This window comes from Ciconia boyciana, chromosome 14, assembly GCF_034638445.1.
Source record: "Ciconia boyciana chromosome 14, ASM3463844v1, whole genome shotgun sequence".
Taxonomy (NCBI): Eukaryota; Metazoa; Chordata; class Aves; order Ciconiiformes; family Ciconiidae; genus Ciconia; species Ciconia boyciana.
In genome coordinates, this window is record NC_132947.1 from 16190434 (window position 1) to 16205960 (window position 15527).

Below are 15527 nucleotides of genomic sequence, written 5' to 3' on the forward strand. Positions count from 1 at the left end.
GGTATTTAAGTTCAGCAGAACATCATGACAACAAACGTGAATGTCGGGTATTTCATGAAATCATTGCATGTGTTTATTATTGGAATTACATGCCCTGCTGATACTCTACCCAGCCATTGATGTTTGGGTTTTTTTGAAACTTAAGAACATTTTTGGATGCTTTTGTGATGATTCCTAAAGATACTTGGGATTGCTACTAGTTTTATCTGAACTGGTGTTAGACTATAATTAGGTCTTGGCATTTCTAACAGGACAGTGTTATGAATGATGTCATAAGTTGTATTGTCATAAATTAAGGATTATGTTTGCAGTACCAGAATGTTTTAAAGCAATAGGTTAAGAGGGAAGGAGCCTAAGAGCAATTAAAGAATAAAAATGTGAACAGTGACCTGCTTTGTCCTGAAATATTCCCTTCTTCCTCAATGCGCAGCAGTACATAAGCTCTGCTTTAAGGTGTGAACTTCAACATATAAGCTTGGAGGATGTGCTTGCAAAAAAAAAAAAAAAAAAAAAATTACACATTGCAGTCACAAAACAAACTGAATCACAGAAGAATTTTCCTCTCTTTCTTACGATGTGTTCTGTGAAGGCTTCTTTCATGGGAAGGGGTGAGGGAGAAGGGAGTGGATTTTGTTTTCATCACATGAGTAATTTCAGTGATTCACAGAAAAGGTAGTATTTGCAGAAGAAACATACTGGCATTTTGCAGTTTTGTAAAGTATTAATATTGGGATTGAAAATAGGATCTGCAGAAAACCATTCTCTTCTAGTTTTTAGGAACCCAGGGAGAGCTCAGATTCCAGTTCCACTCATATTCTTTTGTCTTACTCTGAGTCCTGCTTTAAGTCCCCCAAGTTTCTAGGATTGAAATCAAAAAATAGCCATCTCTCCTTTAGACGCCAGTTCTCCTGACAGGTTAGGCTTGAATTCAGCATAATATCTGCTTCTCCCTGGGTTCAGGTTCTTCGGGTCTCCTGCCTGCTTTTCACCCTTTTATTAATGGAGAGTGGAGTTTCTGCCACAGAGCAAAGTTTCATGATTAACAGAAACAAATATGGAACTTTCCAAATGGACATAGTCGTTTCTTGGTAAGCTAGCAGTCCTACTTATCTTCACCAGTACAACTTGACCTAGTTTTTACCTTTCATGGATAATGACTGAGATTTCTGGGGAGAATATTAGACAAATATAGCGCTGCATTTTTTTCTTTCTTCAAATACCTAGGGACTGCTGTGCTCTCATTAATATAATCGGTGAATAGATGCTGCCTCCTCTTTGAGTCTAAAATACTTTCCGTAGCAGAATGGTTGGAAACATAGGGTTTTAACTTTAAGAAAAAACAAAATCATTTGCACAGAGTAAAGGTTACTAATAAAATTATACAATGCTCTATCCCCAGAACTTTCCAGACTTTCCATATTTTTTTAACTTAGCTTACAGTTCATCTCAAAATAGGCTAACAAAGATGTGGACTTGGGTTAGCACAGGCCATTTAAATTATCTTCCTGTATCTTCTTTTACAGGCTAGTAGCAGAATGGAGACTTTCCCGAGGTGTTGAGGAGCAGACACAGGCTTTCTTTGAAGGCTTCAACGAAATTCTGCCACAACAGTATTTGCAGTATTTTGATGCTAAGGAACTGGAGGTAAAGGATTGTTTGGCTATTGCTGGATCCAGGTTGTTACACGTAAAATACTTAATACTCCATTCATTATGTCTGAAGAGCAGAACTCACTAAGGCTGACAACTCTGTTTTATAGGGCATAAGAAGGAAACTTTATGGAGTAGTATTTGATTAGTGTGTTTCCTTCACTTTCCTCTTTGCAGCCTACTTACGCATTTCTAAAGGCTAAGGTGCTGCCAGTAGAAATTTCTTACCGAATTGCTTTTGTAATCCTCAGCAATGTGATTTGCCTGCTCAAAGAATGAGTAACTTGACAGAAAGGGAGATAAAACCAGATATGCAATGGGTGATAACATATAGACTGGACCAGGTTCTAGGTGGTTTTGATCTCTCAGAATTACATTTTCTGAAGCATCTGTTCAATTTAAAAACACAAAACCAAAGCATCCTGTTCCTAGTGGAGAATTGTATGGCTGGCCAATGATAAACTGTTCCTGGCTTGAATGTCTAAATGCAAGCAATTATTCTACTTTTCATGACAGAGATGCTTCCTGGTTTGTGGCCTCTCCAAATACACTTAATGAGCAGTCATCGTTCTTTGTTGTAGAAGTTTTGGATAAAGTTTAAAATTAAAAACAAGAATACTGTCATTGCAGATGCTTCTGAGTATGGGTGGAGTTGATGTTCTGTTGATGTTCTATTTTGCTATGTCATAGAAGGAAAGTAATAACTTGGACTTGCATGTTTATTTCCCTTTTTCTCCCCTAAAGGTGCTTCTATGTGGAATGCAAGAAATCGATTTGAATGACTGGCAGAGGCATACCATCTACCGGCACTATACCAGGACCAGCAGACAGATAGTATGGTTCTGGCAGGTTTGTAGACTTTGTTTTATTCTGAGACCAACAGAAGTTACAGAGAACAGCTACAGCTTAGTAAACAATAGTTAGAATTACGAAACAGGTCTGTAGAGTGTAAATATAAATTGTTACTGCTAATCCAGCTATTCATAACAGTCATGTAATTTGTTTAATCTATGGATGATAATGATGTGAAAATCTGTATATCAAATCTATACCTAAACGTTTACTTCAATTATTATTTTTCAGTTTGTGAAAGAAATAGATAATGAGAAGAGAATGAGACTCTTGCAGTTTGTTACTGGAACATGCAGATTACCAGTGGGAGGATTTGCTGACCTCATGGGTATGTATTAATAATCACTCTAATGCATTAGATAATTTTTTTTTAAAGAACCAAGTTATATGTTTATGGACATTTTTAATGAATTTTATATTGAATGCTATTTTTTAAGTCCTGCATATACTTGAGCTATGGTGGAAAAAGAGATGGAGGGAATGTTTACACCTGTTCTATTGAGTTTCAAAATCACTTCAAATTTACACATTTCATCATATGCATACTTTGATCTAGATGAAATTGTATACTGAATGACAGAAGTCTTTTTTCTGTGCGAGTGATGGTAATCTTGTCTTGTGTTTAAGCCTTTTGTACTTCCGTTGTAATGTATTACCTACTGATACAAAGGTAGCTAGACCTATGCCTTATTTGAATTTGCTACAGGGAGCAACGGACCCCAAAAATTTTGTATTGAAAAAGTCGGAAAGGAAAACTGGTTACCTAGAAGTCATACCTGGTGAGTATGTAACAAATCAGAATATTACTATTGTTCTGTTTTTGCTGACAACAGTCTACTTGGAGATTTTAGTAAATGGGTAATAAAGGGTTGAGACTGTGTGAAAGCAAACACCAAGTTATACCAATAAACTTTGTTGTTGAATAATAGCTGAACTTCAGAAAAACTCTTGTGGCATGGAGTAGATTCCATTGTAAATTCCATGGATTTGTGTATAACTGAAAATTTAAAGTAATAGACAGTACTGTCTAAAGAGGTTGGGATTGATCTTTGTTATCACTATGCCCATCTTGATAGTGAAGTAGCCACATTCACACTCCCTCTTCCCTAGAGAAAAGGTAGCTTCTACTCAGTTCCTCAGGTGTATTAGTGGTTAGTAAAAACATACAAATATGAAATCTCAGATGTGAATTATGACTCTAGTTAACCAACTAGGAAGAGTTAGTGAAACTTCTTACCAAGTACACTGCATTTCTAGAAAGCTATCACTGTTCAAGCACTTGAACTCAGAAATACATAAATTTATGTCAGTAGTCAGCTTTTCACAGGGTATAAATCCAGGTATCCATCTACACAGCAAAAAGTTTAATTACCCATATTCATAATGGATTTTTTTATGATGGTTTAATTATTTTTCAGTACTTAAGTTTTTTCTTTATTTTCAGTTTCAATCGCTTAGACCTTCCACCCTATAAGAATTATGAGCAGTTGAAGGAAAAGCTGTTGTTTGCAATTGAAGAAACAGAAGGATTTGGGCAAGAATAGCTAAAATCTCCACCTTGAAGAATGTGAACTCAACACGATGTATGTTCTTCACTTCGTCTGCTTGTTGCACACTTCATTGTAAAGTAGACTTGACTTGGATTTATTTAACAATACTAATGTGTAAGTAAATGGATGTTATCCTGAGGTTTTAGCCACATTAATTCTGGATTTCTACTGAGTACTTTCAGAAATGAAATGAGCAATCAGATATCGCTACAAATTAATCATGACCTAAGTAGAGGTTTAATACAGCTTTGGGCTCTGCTTTGTTTTACCATTCATTAATTAGAATGTGTCCTTAATGACTGACAGATTTTTAACAATAGGTTTGTCTTTCCTTTTTAGTAGCATTTTTTGCTACTGATGCGCTGGGAAGTTCATTGGTAGCTGCAATGCTGCAGCATCATCATAAGCCTCTTTACAGCAGTGTTATTCGAGCCAGCTTGTAACCATCCTCTGCGTACCGTGAGCAAATTAATTGCTTAAGCTCTTTTTTCTAACTCAAGTGTGGCCAGACTGTTTTTTCCCCGCCTGGAGTCTACTCACATGTCAGCTGGACTCAAGCTGCTGTTAAGGGGATGTCAAACTGTGGCACAAATCCAGGGCATAGCTTTGCTTTGTTTTATCCCAATCCTGCTAATTTCAGCAAAATAGACACCCGCCCAAAGTTGTTGGAACGTTTCTGTGTTCCCTCAGAAGAATTCTGATCTTTTTCTGTGTGACACATTTAACTTTTAAATCAATATTAACTGTGGTACTTCACTTGTTTTGCAAAAGACAAGACCACCTGGGATTGCACTGATTCCATTTAGATTCCTGTCTGCAGACTGATGTTTCTTGTCAAAAGTGTTAATGGACATTATTCTCAGTGTTATTCCTACATGTTGCAGTCAGTTTGCTCTGAAGACTTTATTGGGCTCTCAGGAAGAGGTACAAAACAACTGGATTCAGAAAATTATAATACTTCCTTTTGCTGATGAACTGATACATGATACTGGCTAAGGCTAAGAGGATTAGAAAGTTCAGACACGGATTACAGATTTTTGAAAAGCTGGAGCATCAGTAAATAGTTCTATAGCAACCTAAAGATTGCAACTAAAGTTTTTGGGGGAGGTTTCTAAGCTAATTCACCCTAAGCCGCTTATAGCTAGTAACTTTTGTAGTGAGTTCCTATTGGATTAATAACATCTTTTACTTCCTTTTAGAATCTGTTAATACTCAATTGTCTTCTGGTTTACAAGAACATTTTGCATTTTACTGCTCCTTTAGACTGAATGCACTTTTTGGGTATGGTCAGCTCTTTCCCTGTCTGAAGGGAAGAAAGCAAACTTCAATGAGTTGAGCTGTTAGCCATAGTAAGACATAACACTTGAAATAGCATGTAGCACGTACTAAAGCATAACCGCAGCTCTGCATTGGGACAGGATCTGTTTTTAAGAGGCTTCTAGATATCGGAGCTGAAACAGGACAGTGGGAAACTGTGAAACTGAACTTCCAGTCTTGAAAAGAATATTTCTTTCCTGTTGTCCCTTCTGTCTAAACCTTAAGAGGGAAAAACTGATTCAGGCCTAAGAAGAACCAAGACACTATCATTTTTAACTGACATCAAGAGTTTTTCAGGTCATACAAAGTGCTACATGCTTATTGGAAGGCAGAATGATTAGACTTTAGAGTGAATAGCTCTTTTCTCATGCATATTCTAAGAAAGGCATGGAAAAGAGTTTCTGATGATACAGAAATGACCTTCTTTTACAGTTTCATTGATGGTGAGAACTAACCTGATTTCATGGTTTTACTAGGAGGAAAATCTGCCAACTTCAAAACATTTGATGGATATATTATAGTACACAGCTCATGAGGAGAAAAAAAGCCTTATAAATATTTTCTGTTTATATTCTTACAATGAAATGTAGTTATCTAACATATTTACAAGAGAGATTAAATTAAGCAAGATAATGCAAGATTAAGCTATGAAAAATAGTATGTGTTCTGCATAATGCTTTATGATTCATGTAGGGAACCTAGAAATATTGTTAATGTATAAATATCACCCAAAAGGCTTTCAGCCCTATATTTTTAAAATAAAGAATAGTTATAATTGAAATAGCCTTTGCCCTAGTTCTATAGGGTATGGCTGTTTAATATTTTTATGGTTGAAATGTTTAGTTCAGGAAAAAGGTAAATGCTTGTATATATTTTTGCAGTCCGGGATTCCACTTATTCCATTTTTCTTTCTTTAATTTAAATGGCATGTTTATATGTCTTTTCTGCTGTATTAGGATGGGGGAAAGGGGGCTGGATATCCCAAGCAACAGATATGATTTTAAAATATTGCAAGAATTCATTGGGGAAAAAATAATCTGTGAAGCATTGGATTTGGCCAAAATACAAAAAATTTAAAGCAACTTTACTGTGTTAAATTGGCAATATTTCTGAAGTCAGAGGTTAAGATTACTTAGGCATTTTACTTTGTCAGCATTGTGAATGCTAACAAATCTGTTAATTTTTTACAGCATGTTGTGTAGAAATAAAAAGGAATTCATATAAGCCATTGGTGCACTTTTCTCTTCTTTATGGGGATCCGGAAAACAACATGTGGATGAGCCCACAGCATTTGGTATCCCAGATAATAGATTATTATGAATTGGACTTAAAAGTATGATTTTCAGCAGAGATCAATGAATTTGTTTCCCACTACTTCAACTGATTTAGCAGCCTGAGCTGCATAAATTCATAGTATGTCATAAATGTATATTCATATGCAACTGTCAGTTGATCCTAATCTTGAAGCATTACAATAACTTTTATTTAGAATTTTGCCTTATGAGAATGACATGAGAAGATTAAACGCTGAGCCGCTGATCTAAGAATTAACGAAGCCTTATTGTTCTGGGTAGCTCAGGAAATGTTAATATACTAATGAAATGCACAGTAAATGCATCATGTCTTCATCTGATCTAGTATGGAAGTTGTTTTTTTTTAATCCAGTTGCTTGTGTTTAAAAAAAAAAAAGCTTTTTTAATTATTCTGAGAAAAGTAAAACAAAAAAAAAAGCTTGTTTAATTTTTTTGTTTGCATTTTTATTACATGCTGCGCTGGATTCGTAATCTCAACTCTCTCTATTATATTGGTATCTCCAGCCCCCTTTTTGTGGTGTCTTTTAATTTTCTTCCAAGAATCACTGTTTGTGTATATGTGCTCTAGTGAACTCATATATAAACTGGGATCAGCAGCACTGGATTGTAAAATACTGTACTGAAATTCATTATTGAAATTTCCTTGCATTGTAATTTCAAATACTCAGGTAACTGTAACAGTATCTCAGTAAGTCAAATACTTTTATAAAACTACTTAAAGAGCTGGTAGTCTCGTTGTTATTCCTTCTGTGTTATGAAGCATCCGTGTGCAAATAAATTGTCTGTCTGCTCTTTTGGGGGTGAGGGGTTAGGCTGTCTGAAGTTGTTCTTCTAGCAAAGTTACTTAGGAGTCTTTCTTTCCTGAGACCTCTTCTGCCATTGTTGATTGCATTGGAAATACATTAGGAGGTTTCAAACATGGCTGCCTTTGTGACTGGTTAGAAACTGCAGATAAAACAATTCCTGAATTTTTAGTGCTCGTGGTCCTGGGGATGCTGCCCCAAGGAGACAGTGGGGCTGCTGGTCTGTTAGTGGCGGTACTCTGAGGGAGATGGTCTGGAGAAAGGTTCTGCAGGAGCCACAGCTTTAACATTTTCTTGTACCACTATTGCAGTGATAACAAAAATGAGGTATGACTGTGCAAGTTTGTGTTTTCTGTTTAGGAATGACAGGGTGACAGGAAGGAGGGGGGAAAAAAGCTCAGATGAGACTGACCAGCCTTGTAGTTACCCTGAATCCCCCTCCTTGAAGGGAAAAGTGGTATTTACATTCTTCCTGTCATCAGGAACCTCTCCTGATTGCCCTGACCTTTCCAAGATAATTGAGATTGGCTTTACAATGACGTTGGCCAGCTCTCTCAGCGCTCATGGGTACATCTCATCAGGTCTCATGAACTTGTTTATGTCCAGTTTGTTCAAATGTTCCCTCAGCTGATCCTCGTCCACTGAGGGTAATCTTCCTTGCTGCAGACCTTCCCACTGGGTTTTCACTCTGCTTACTTTCCCAGATGTTCACACAGGCTCAGTTAATACAATTTTGTTAGTAGCAGCAAATCCCAAGCATGCTTTTCTGTGCCAAGTAAATACATGCAAAAATAATTGCCTTTTTTTCTGCAGCAGGGGAGGTTAGTTTTGGGTTGCTTCCTCCATGCTTTGGATGAAAAACACTTAAAAGCATGCTAGGAAGTTGTGTAAACCCGAAATTTGACACTGCTTGGGTAGTTTTAAGTTAGTACAGCTATGAGGATATTTCACATATATCTGAAATTAAAAAAAAAAAAAGAGGCAAAAAACCCCAGAACGGAATCGCAGTGCAATGCATGATAAATGTGTGGTATGGTCAACGTACAACTTGTTTGCACCATTGCATTAGTTCCTTGCTATTTTCTTCTGTGATGATGGTGCTAATGTCACTACCGCTCCTGGGTGGGGTTATTGATGGTTTTCTACATGGCAAGATGGCAGTGCTTGTTTAGTTTAAACAAAACCTTGTTTGGTTTAGGGCTCTGGTGGCAGCTGTGCGCTGCTTACCTGTTGGCCAAATCTCGTTGTCATTGGCGGGACTAGAAGTTGAATCAATCTATGGTAAAATGACTTTGTGTAGCAAAGCTTTAAAACTTATTGCTGGACTGACAAGAGAGATTAGAATTTAAATTAATTAGGTTGCAAAGCTGTAAATATCCACTGGAAGAAAAATAGCTGTATCTCTCGGATCCTAAAGAAGGATTTGTTCCTGATCTCTGAAGATGCCTGACGCCGTGTCCATTCTCAACCTATGACCTCTACAGCAGTGCACAAATGACAGGGTTTGTTGGAGAAATCTTCTGTTTTTTTCCGAGCAGAAAGTAGTCCCTGCCAGATTAGAAGGACCAGTGAGTTTACCTGCTATGTCAAATCCTGTTTTTCAGAGTATCTTGGAAAAAAAATGAAAACTACTTCATGAGGTCATGTTCTACTTTCTACCCAACAAATACCTGCTTTCTGTAACTTTTGTGAGGAGCGGAGTGTTAGCTGAGTGTCAGTTTTCTGCTTGCAGGGTTGCAGTGCTGAAAGAAGCAACTTTCAGTTCAAGCAGAGAATGGATTCCAGATGAAAGGGGGAAAGTACCCAATGCTGCTATTCTGTATGTATAATACCACCTAGGGTTATGTTTGATACAGTTCTTGAGCCTGTTATTTTGTTTCTGCTTCAGAATATAGGCCATCCCTGATCCTTCCCCGAGGCGGGCTGAGCATTTATCCTCTTCATACCCACAGGGGCAGAAGACACCGCTACCCCGATGACGTGGTTCCAGGGTTCTCACCAGCCCCGCTGTTTCAGGGGTGCGCGATGCCTGCGGCGTCAGTGGGGCGTCGCTGACCGGCGTCACTGACCTCCCCGGGTCCTTGGCTCGGGGCCTTCAGAGGCAGCTGAGGCGTCTTGGCCGGGGCGTCAACTCTCCCCGCCCCCTTTACTTCGTTTGAGGGATCCGTCGGTGAGGGTTTACGCTAAAGGCTCAACACGAGCTCCACGACCCGACGGGCGCCAGGCGACGGGCCCTGAGGCGGTCGAGGCGGGGGGGGGTGTGGGGGTGGGTTACCGTGGAAACGCCGGTATCCGGCCTCACCCCCGCCGTGGGACAAGTGCTTCCGGGGCAGGGCGCACGCCGTGGCGCCCGGCCCGCCGCTCCTCCCCGCGGATTGGCGGCGCGGGCGGCGCATGCGCGCGGTGCCGTGACTGGGCGGAGAGGCGGCGGCTCGAGATGGTGGGTGAGGCCGCGGCGGGCGCTGGGGGCTGCCCGGGCCGGCGGGAGCGGGGCCTCGTCTCCACCGCGGGGCCGGGGCCCGGGCCCGGGCGGGGGCGGCGTGTCCTCTCTGGCGGGGCCCGGGCGGGGCCCGGACGCGGGGGCCCGGTGCCGCCTCTCTCGCCCGGCCCTCGGGGGGCTCCGGCGTGGGAAGCGCCCGTGGTCGCGCTACCGCGAGCGCCCGCCCTGCAGCAGGCGCAGAGCGAGGCGGAGGGGACCCGTCCTAGGCCCTCCACGGCCAGAGGGGCTGCCCCCGCCCGGGCGGGTGGCCGGGCCGTCCGGTGTCCTGCAGCGAGTAGAAGCGAGAGCCAGCTGTGGGCAGTCGCTTGATCTCTCTCCGGTTTCTCTTAATCCCCCCCAGTTCGGCCTGGGTTTGGTTTCCGTGCTGGGAACGCGCGGGTGTGGCCCTCTTTTTGTTCAGCGGGTGTTTTGCCGGGGGTTTCTGGTGCCGTGTGGCTTGCCGGTGTCTCGCACACCCGCGGCTCAGGCGGGCCGCTCAGGAGGCCCCTGCGTTGCCACAGAGGGGTTTCACCGTGACAGCAGGGCCCAGCCTGCCTGGCAGCACGGGCCGAGGACTTCTGCCCCAAAATCATTGCGGTGGGAAGTGTATCGTTCCCATAAACCTCCAGTTAATTCTGTCGAGCACTGACATACGCCATGTGATGGCAGGCTGAAGATGTGTTCACAGGAAAATAATTTCTTATGGCTACCAGGTTACCATTCCTAAAGCTGAAAGCAATCAGGAAAAAAGACTGTTCTAAGCCAACTGGCTGTTTAATATTCTGTGGAACCTGGAACGTATTTATTTTATTGCAATTGTATTGGAGGTTGCTTGCTGTTCAAATGTATTGTTGGCTAGCGCATGTTCATGAACTGGGGGATCAAAATATGTGGAAAAATTTCTAAAGAAATAAATACTGACCTAAGTTGTAGATGGAAAATTGAAATGATTTAATAAGATGTATTTTTTAGGCGAACCTAGGAGCTAAAGCTTTCTAGAGGAAAACAGGAAGATAAAGGCTACTGTTGTATATATAGCAAACATTATATAAGATGTGTTTCTGTTTCCTTTAAGGGTAATAAAAAATGCCAAATATTCACCCAGCTGTGGAAAACAGCTCAGGTGCTGAGGTTTTATGACCCTGTTAGAGAAGCCGTAGTTAAATTTCGATTGATGTCCTGTAGCAATGGAAGTTGTGCAGAAGACTTTGAAAGCTCTTCTGAAGTTGATGGTGATTTTTACAGGGAAGGCAAAGGGACTACTGTCTTGGCCTTCAGTTTTCATTTTTCCTTTTTTTTAAGTTGATTTCAGAAAGTTGTAAATTATTGGTAGCGGTTATAATCTTGTAGCTGTCCCAGCATGAATATAAATAGCATTTATTCATTGCTTATTTGTAATTGCTCTTGGTATTCATTTGATAAAAGGGAAGGTAGTCTTGAACCCAGAATGTATCTTTTTCTACTTTTTTTGTAAATTCCGTGTATCTTTTCGTACACGATTTTTGCTTGACACCTCAACTGTAGCAGTCTGACTAAGCAGTCTTCCAGTTGCAAGCCTACAGTAAGGAAATTACATGTGAGGTTGCAGGAGGGCTGGGGAAGAGGAGAGAGGGAAAGATTAGAAGGAAGTTCCAAGTTTCCACAAGATTAGAATCACAAATGAGTGAAGAGCAAAGACAGATGGAAAACAACTGAAAAGGTCATGCAGAAGAGGTAGTACCAAAGTACAGATACTTTGCTGTGTAGGACAGCGTAGGTAGGATCTGTTTGAATCATCTTTGTGCAGCTTTGTAATAACGTGTCTGAAAATAAAGCTTTGGTGGAAGGCAAATAGCAGCTGTAATCTTCTGTTGATTTGTGCTTTCTCTGCAGGCTGAGGTGGAAGAAACACTGAAGCGAATTCAGAGCCAAAAAGGAGTGCAAGGAATCATTGTTGTTAATTCTGAAGGTACTGTGTCAGTCTGGGTTTTCGGAGATATAACTTGTTCTAAACATGCACTTCAAGGACTGCTGATTGTACTACTTGCATGTAGATTACAGTCTGTCTTTTAGCAAAGGTTTTCCTGTAGCCAAAGCAGATAGACAATAGTTAGGCTACAAGAGAAAATCAGATTCCCATTTCTGCTTTTCTGGAAGCTCACTTTATTATTTTAGGAAGTAAATTAAATAAATTAAAATAAGTTGCAAAAGCTTAGAAATATTTGAGTTATGCCAGTGTTTGAGACTGTGTTCTGTCAAAGCCTTTATCAGTAGCACTAAAAGCTCTCATGACATCTGAAATCTTGCTGCTGTGCACGTCCAGAATGCTCCTGTCTTGGCAGACTTGAGTAGCTTAGCAGCTGTCTCGTGCTCATGGTCTCATAAGACTCATAAGCTAGTTGTCTCTTTTTGGAGTCGTTGAAGAGTCCAACAGAGCAGACTTGTTCTGAGCGCTCTACACTGTGAGCAGCCCAAATTCTTAAAACTGTGTAATTATCAATTTAAATTGAATATTTCCTAGAAATAATCCTTAGAAAAGATGACAGATAGTAGCTATATATGAATATATTGAAGATTAGATCATTGCATACTTGTATGCAGCTTGTGTTCCTGCTCGCTGCTTTTTCATAATAGTGAATAATGGATTGTGCTCTCCAGGCTGAAGCTGTGCTTATTTGAACATACACCTGCAGCAGTTTTTCTGCCATGCCAGTATTTGGTAGTTGGCTACTGCATTGTTCTGACACGTGAGCAGAATTTTGGCTGGCTTTTTGTGGGAGAACATATCTAATGGGTGGCAGAAGTATAAGGGAGGGAAAGCTCTGGCCAAACAGTGTCAGTGTGTCTGCCCTCTTGGCTGGTGCACAGGAATTGAACCGGGGACCTTGCAGGACTGCATCAGCTGTTATGGCTAAACATTGGAGCCTCAGCTTTGTAACTGTGTAATGCAGTAGCTGATGTCCTCTATCATCAACACTGATCCCAGCCTAGCTTACTTGAATATCATTTAACTGTGATGTTCAGGAGCCTTTCTGAAAGGAAAAGCTATCCCCAGTCAGGAGAGCAAAATTGAAACATTGGTATTTCCTCTCTCCCCCAGATCTTTATTTTTGTTATTATTTATTTCTATTTATAAATCTCATAAATAAAAAAAATCATGAAAAAGCAAAAGTAAAGCACAGATGCTACTAGAGGTAAGCAGTTCTTCTCACCTGCACCTGTGGTTCTAGATCTTAGCCTTTCCACATGTTATTTCTGTTCATGTTTTTCTTTCAAGCCTTTAAAAAGAACACTCCTAATCCCTGGTGTAGTGACAACATCTGCTTAGGTTAAATAGCTGCCCCAGTTGGACCTGATGATGCCCAAGGCGGAGTTAGTTCAGGATTTTTGTCACTGACCCTTGCTGTCTCCTGTGTCTTGCAGGTATTCCTATCAAAAGTACTATGGACAACTCCACAACGATTCAGTATGCGGGCCTCATGCACAGCTTCATCATGAAGGCAAGGAGCACTGTGCGAGACATTGATCCCCAGAATGACCTCACATTCCTGCGGATCCGCTCCAAGAAAAATGAAATCATGGTTGCACCAGGTAAAAGTGAGTGGGGTGAAAGCAGGCATCAGGGAATCCAGCAGAATTCTTTTCTCGTGAGATTGACACTGTCAGCCTGAGAGAAGTTCTGCTTGCTGCTTTTATTCATATTGTATATCTCTTGTTTTCCAAGAAGCTGTTTTGCTTTCTTCAGAGCGGAAAGCTTTTATCATTGACCTAAGTTGTCTTTTTCATGTTTGAATGTGGGAAATCATTTTCCTCATTTCATGTTGATCAAAGTAGAAAGTATTAAATAGTGTTTGAGAGCATGTTGCAGCTTCTCATGCTTTGTATAAAACCACAAGAGTTGGAAAGGAATATGTTTTGAGAGCGATTTCAGTTCAGCACTGTAGACTAAGTGATAAAGCAAAAGAGTCTAATAGATTTTTCCAGTTCAGAGAAAAGCAATAGAGTATATTGTAGCTGTAATCATAAGTTGTAGAATATAGCAGCAGCAATCTTCTCTTCAGGAAATGTCCTCAGTATTTCATCTAATTATGAGATGGGAAGCAATGAGATGAGTACAGTTCACTAACGTGGCAGGAACTCAGCTTTGTTCCTTCATACTGCATCGGCTCTGTGGTGCGATTGTGCTGATGGAGAGGCAAAGGAAGGGGCTGCAGTTGCAGTAGACTGCTCCGCAGGGACTGGTCAAGGCAGATTTTAAGACAGGCTCTGGCGTTTATGCTGAGGCAGCCTCTGATTTCCACATGAAGGATGAAAAAAGAGGAATAAACATCGCTCCAGAAAAAATGCAGCTACAGACACTGCAGCCCAGCAGTCTGCCTGTGAGATAAGGGAAATCATTGTCTTGCGCCACCTATTTTGATTCCATTATTGCATGTGCCAGTTATTATTTCCTAGGCACAAACTGAGTTAAATTCAGTTGGCTTGGGAGCATGCAGTTTCTAAAGCTGAGACTTTTTCTCAGTAAGACTCATAAAAATAAGTGATCTGACATGCTAAGCCTGTTTTGCTCATTGAGAATGAATGTCAGGACTCTATAGTTCCCATAGTGTGTCAGTGAGATACAAAAAAAATGTTGAAATTTACTGTTGCTGTGAACAAATACCAGCAATGAAAGAATAATTTTTTTTTTTTTCTCCTCCAGATAAAGACTACTTCCTGATTGTCATCCAGAATCCAACTGAATGATTACACTGACTTGGTCTGTTTTTTTCCCTTTGCCCAACTGTTTTTTTAATTTAATGGTAAAGAACAGAGCATTAGTGTTAACTCTGCTGTGCCACTTCAGTAATGTCTGGAAAAACAAAAGCAGGTGTTTTTGTTGTTTACAAACAGAAAAAGTGGCTTCTTTTTTTGTATCACAAGTCATTTTGAGGAGGAGTTGGTGAATTAGAATCAGGCAGTAAAAAATGCTACAGATTCTTTTAATAGTTAAGAAGATAATATAATAAAATTCTAATAATGTTCTAAAAAAGATTATTCTTTGTATGTTTCCATGCTTCTGTCACCACTATTTGAGATATGCTTTTACACTATTACTTTTGACTGACTGTAAATATGAAACTTGTCTATCCTCTAGCTCTGTCTTATTATGTTGGTTTTGCAAGCTACTTTGAAAAAGTCTGGCCATATCAAATTAAAAAGTGTCATCAGTGACTGTTTTTGTCTTACGTGTTTTCCTTCTGAAGATTTTAATTATTCTTATGATTGACTGAGGTTTTCTTCAATAAACAGAACCTTCCTAGGACTATTTTTACTCATCTGTTGCTTTCTCTAAACAAGGATTTAGTCTAAGTGCATGTACTCATAATTGCCTTGTATGTTGGAGCATTTTTGTACTACTTGCTTTCTGTTTCAGACAGAGAAGCGTTGTGGCTAAGTAAGGCCATCGAGCGTCCCTGTTGGAGCTCTCATGCTATCACAAGTCAGTAGCCAATTTGATCTGGTATCTTCCTTTAGTAGTTTTTTATTGATGGCCATTAAGGACCAAAAAAGGTCATCTGGTTCCTCCAAAATAATAAAGGGGT

The 15527-nt window shown here is 40.2% G+C and overlaps 2 protein-coding genes across 5 annotated transcripts in view; both read left to right on the top strand.

Annotated features, from left to right (window-relative positions):
• ITCH (itchy E3 ubiquitin protein ligase) overlaps window positions 1-9240 on the top strand; it is a 67062-nt gene extending 57822 nt beyond the window's left edge. For 3 of the 4 annotated variants that reach the window (XM_072878868.1, XM_072878869.1, XM_072878867.1), the window contains exons 20-24: window positions 1524-1644; window positions 2394-2498; window positions 2733-2829; window positions 3208-3280; window positions 3946-7421. In XM_072878868.1, the coding sequence (XP_072734969.1) occupies window positions 1524-1644; window positions 2394-2498; window positions 2733-2829; window positions 3208-3280; window positions 3946-4045 (496 nt within the window). In that variant the 3' untranslated portion in view covers window positions 4046-7421. Of the gene's footprint in view, window positions 1-1523; window positions 1645-2393; window positions 2499-2732; window positions 2830-3207; window positions 3281-3945; window positions 7422-9216 lie in introns of those variants that run through there. The other variant, XR_012045103.1, reaches the window with a different exon arrangement.
• A 440-nt stretch (window positions 9241-9680) lies between these two features.
• On the top strand, window positions 9681-15156 carry DYNLRB1 (dynein light chain roadblock-type 1). The gene is made up of 4 exons (XM_072878870.1): window positions 9681-9924; window positions 11836-11911; window positions 13366-13533; window positions 14645-15156. Exons 1-4 carry the CDS (start codon window positions 9922-9924, stop codon window positions 14686-14688), a joined length of 291 nt encoding a protein of 96 aa, XP_072734971.1. The 5' UTR covers window positions 9681-9921; the 3' UTR covers window positions 14689-15156.
• Window positions 15157-15527: the final 371 nt, after the last annotated feature.

What these genes read in the sequence shown, in the direction of transcription:
- DYNLRB1 (XM_072878870.1), top strand. An exon ending in CATTGTTGTTAATTCTGAAG is followed by an intron (nt 11,912 to 13,365) that starts GTACTGTGTCAG and finishes TGTGTCTTGCAG; the next exon opens with GTATTCCTATCAAAAGTACT. An exon ending in TGAAATCATGGTTGCACCAG is followed by an intron (nt 13,534 to 14,644) that starts GTAAAAGTGAGT and finishes TTTCTCCTCCAG; the next exon opens with ATAAAGACTACTTCCTGATT.